At 43.8% G+C, this 1,150-nt stretch overlaps 1 protein-coding gene across 1 annotated transcript in view; it reads right to left on the reverse strand.

The window, feature by feature from the left end:
* The window catches only part of LOC101850341 (nuclear receptor subfamily 2 group E member 1), a 70,815-nt gene that overhangs the window by 17,599 nt on the left and 52,066 nt on the right, over positions 1-1,150 (reverse strand). Inside the window, exon 5 of the mRNA XM_035970491.1 lies at positions 719-820. Coding sequence (XP_035826384.1) covers positions 719-820 — 102 coding nt within the window. The remainder of the gene's footprint in view (positions 1-718; positions 821-1,150) is intronic.

Genomic DNA, 1,150 nt, shown 5'->3' on the forward strand with positions numbered 1-1,150 from the left:
GGGCGGGCTGGTAAAATAAGGTTTGGATGGTTTACCGCAATACGTTTTGTTTACGCCACACATCGATCGAAACAGCTTAGATTATTTAGGAAGCGGGCTGCTTCAACCCCACCTGCCAGAGCCAGTTTGGACGGCGAGGGATATGTTCCCACAGAGAGACGGTGATATTTCACCCACAAGTGAATCCAACAAAAAAGTACGGGTTGAGAGCGAGGGAAGAGTCTATTATAGTTACTACACCACAGATGCTCTTTGAAAATTTTGGACTAGTTTATGGTACGGTACGGGAAGTCACATCAAGGACGGGGTTTCACAATATCTAGACGTTTAATTCTTTGGTTGGGGAGTTTGTAGAAGAAGGTTTTATGACAGAAAAAAGACTCATCATACTGCTAACTCGCCTATGAGTTGCGCCAAATGCGTGTCTTTGATCGGGAATGTATTTTCAATACTAACTAAAAAAGAGTACACAGTGGAGAATACAGCAATTAATTTCTATATCAGAATGAAGGGGGCTCTGTTTGTTTTTCTAAAGAACTGATTGACAGTTCTCTGACTTCCACATTTGACCTCTCCCTTCCTTTCCTCGAGAATTATATAATATGTATAATATACACATCATCATTGTGTCTCGAATGTTCCCCTTCAACAATGACTGTCACTGCCGTTCTTTTAGCCCCAACTAGCCAGCCAAAGCACTCCTCCAATTATCACTCACTTTAGCAGCCAAAAGGCGACAGTCGCTACTTTCTTTGTTGTGTGATGTGAGACACAAGTCAAGTTCCTGTCCAACCTCCTCATAACCCATCCACTCTTCAAACTTCAAGGACAAAAAGTCGAACGGACATTTTGTGTGACTAGTCGGGTATTTTAAGATCACATACGGGTAAAAAGATGAGAAGTACTAGTGGTCTGAGCACATATTGCGTGAAACGAAATTAAGAGGGTCGAGAGAGAAATAAGGAGAGAGGGACAGGAAGAGAGACAGAGAGAGGGAGAGAGAGAGAAAGAGAGAGAGAGAGAGAGAGAGAGAGAGAGGGAGGGAGGGAGAGGGAGATTGAGAGGGAGAGAGAGAGAGAGAGAGAGAGAGAGAGAGACCGCCAGCCGCGGCCGTTGTAATCATTATTATCATTACGAAGGTCACTGCTTG

The sequence above is a fragment of the Aplysia californica genome, unplaced genomic scaffold (assembly GCF_000002075.1).
Source record: "Aplysia californica isolate F4 #8 unplaced genomic scaffold, AplCal3.0 scaffold00273, whole genome shotgun sequence".
NCBI lineage: Eukaryota > Metazoa > Mollusca > Gastropoda > Aplysiida > Aplysiidae > Aplysia > Aplysia californica.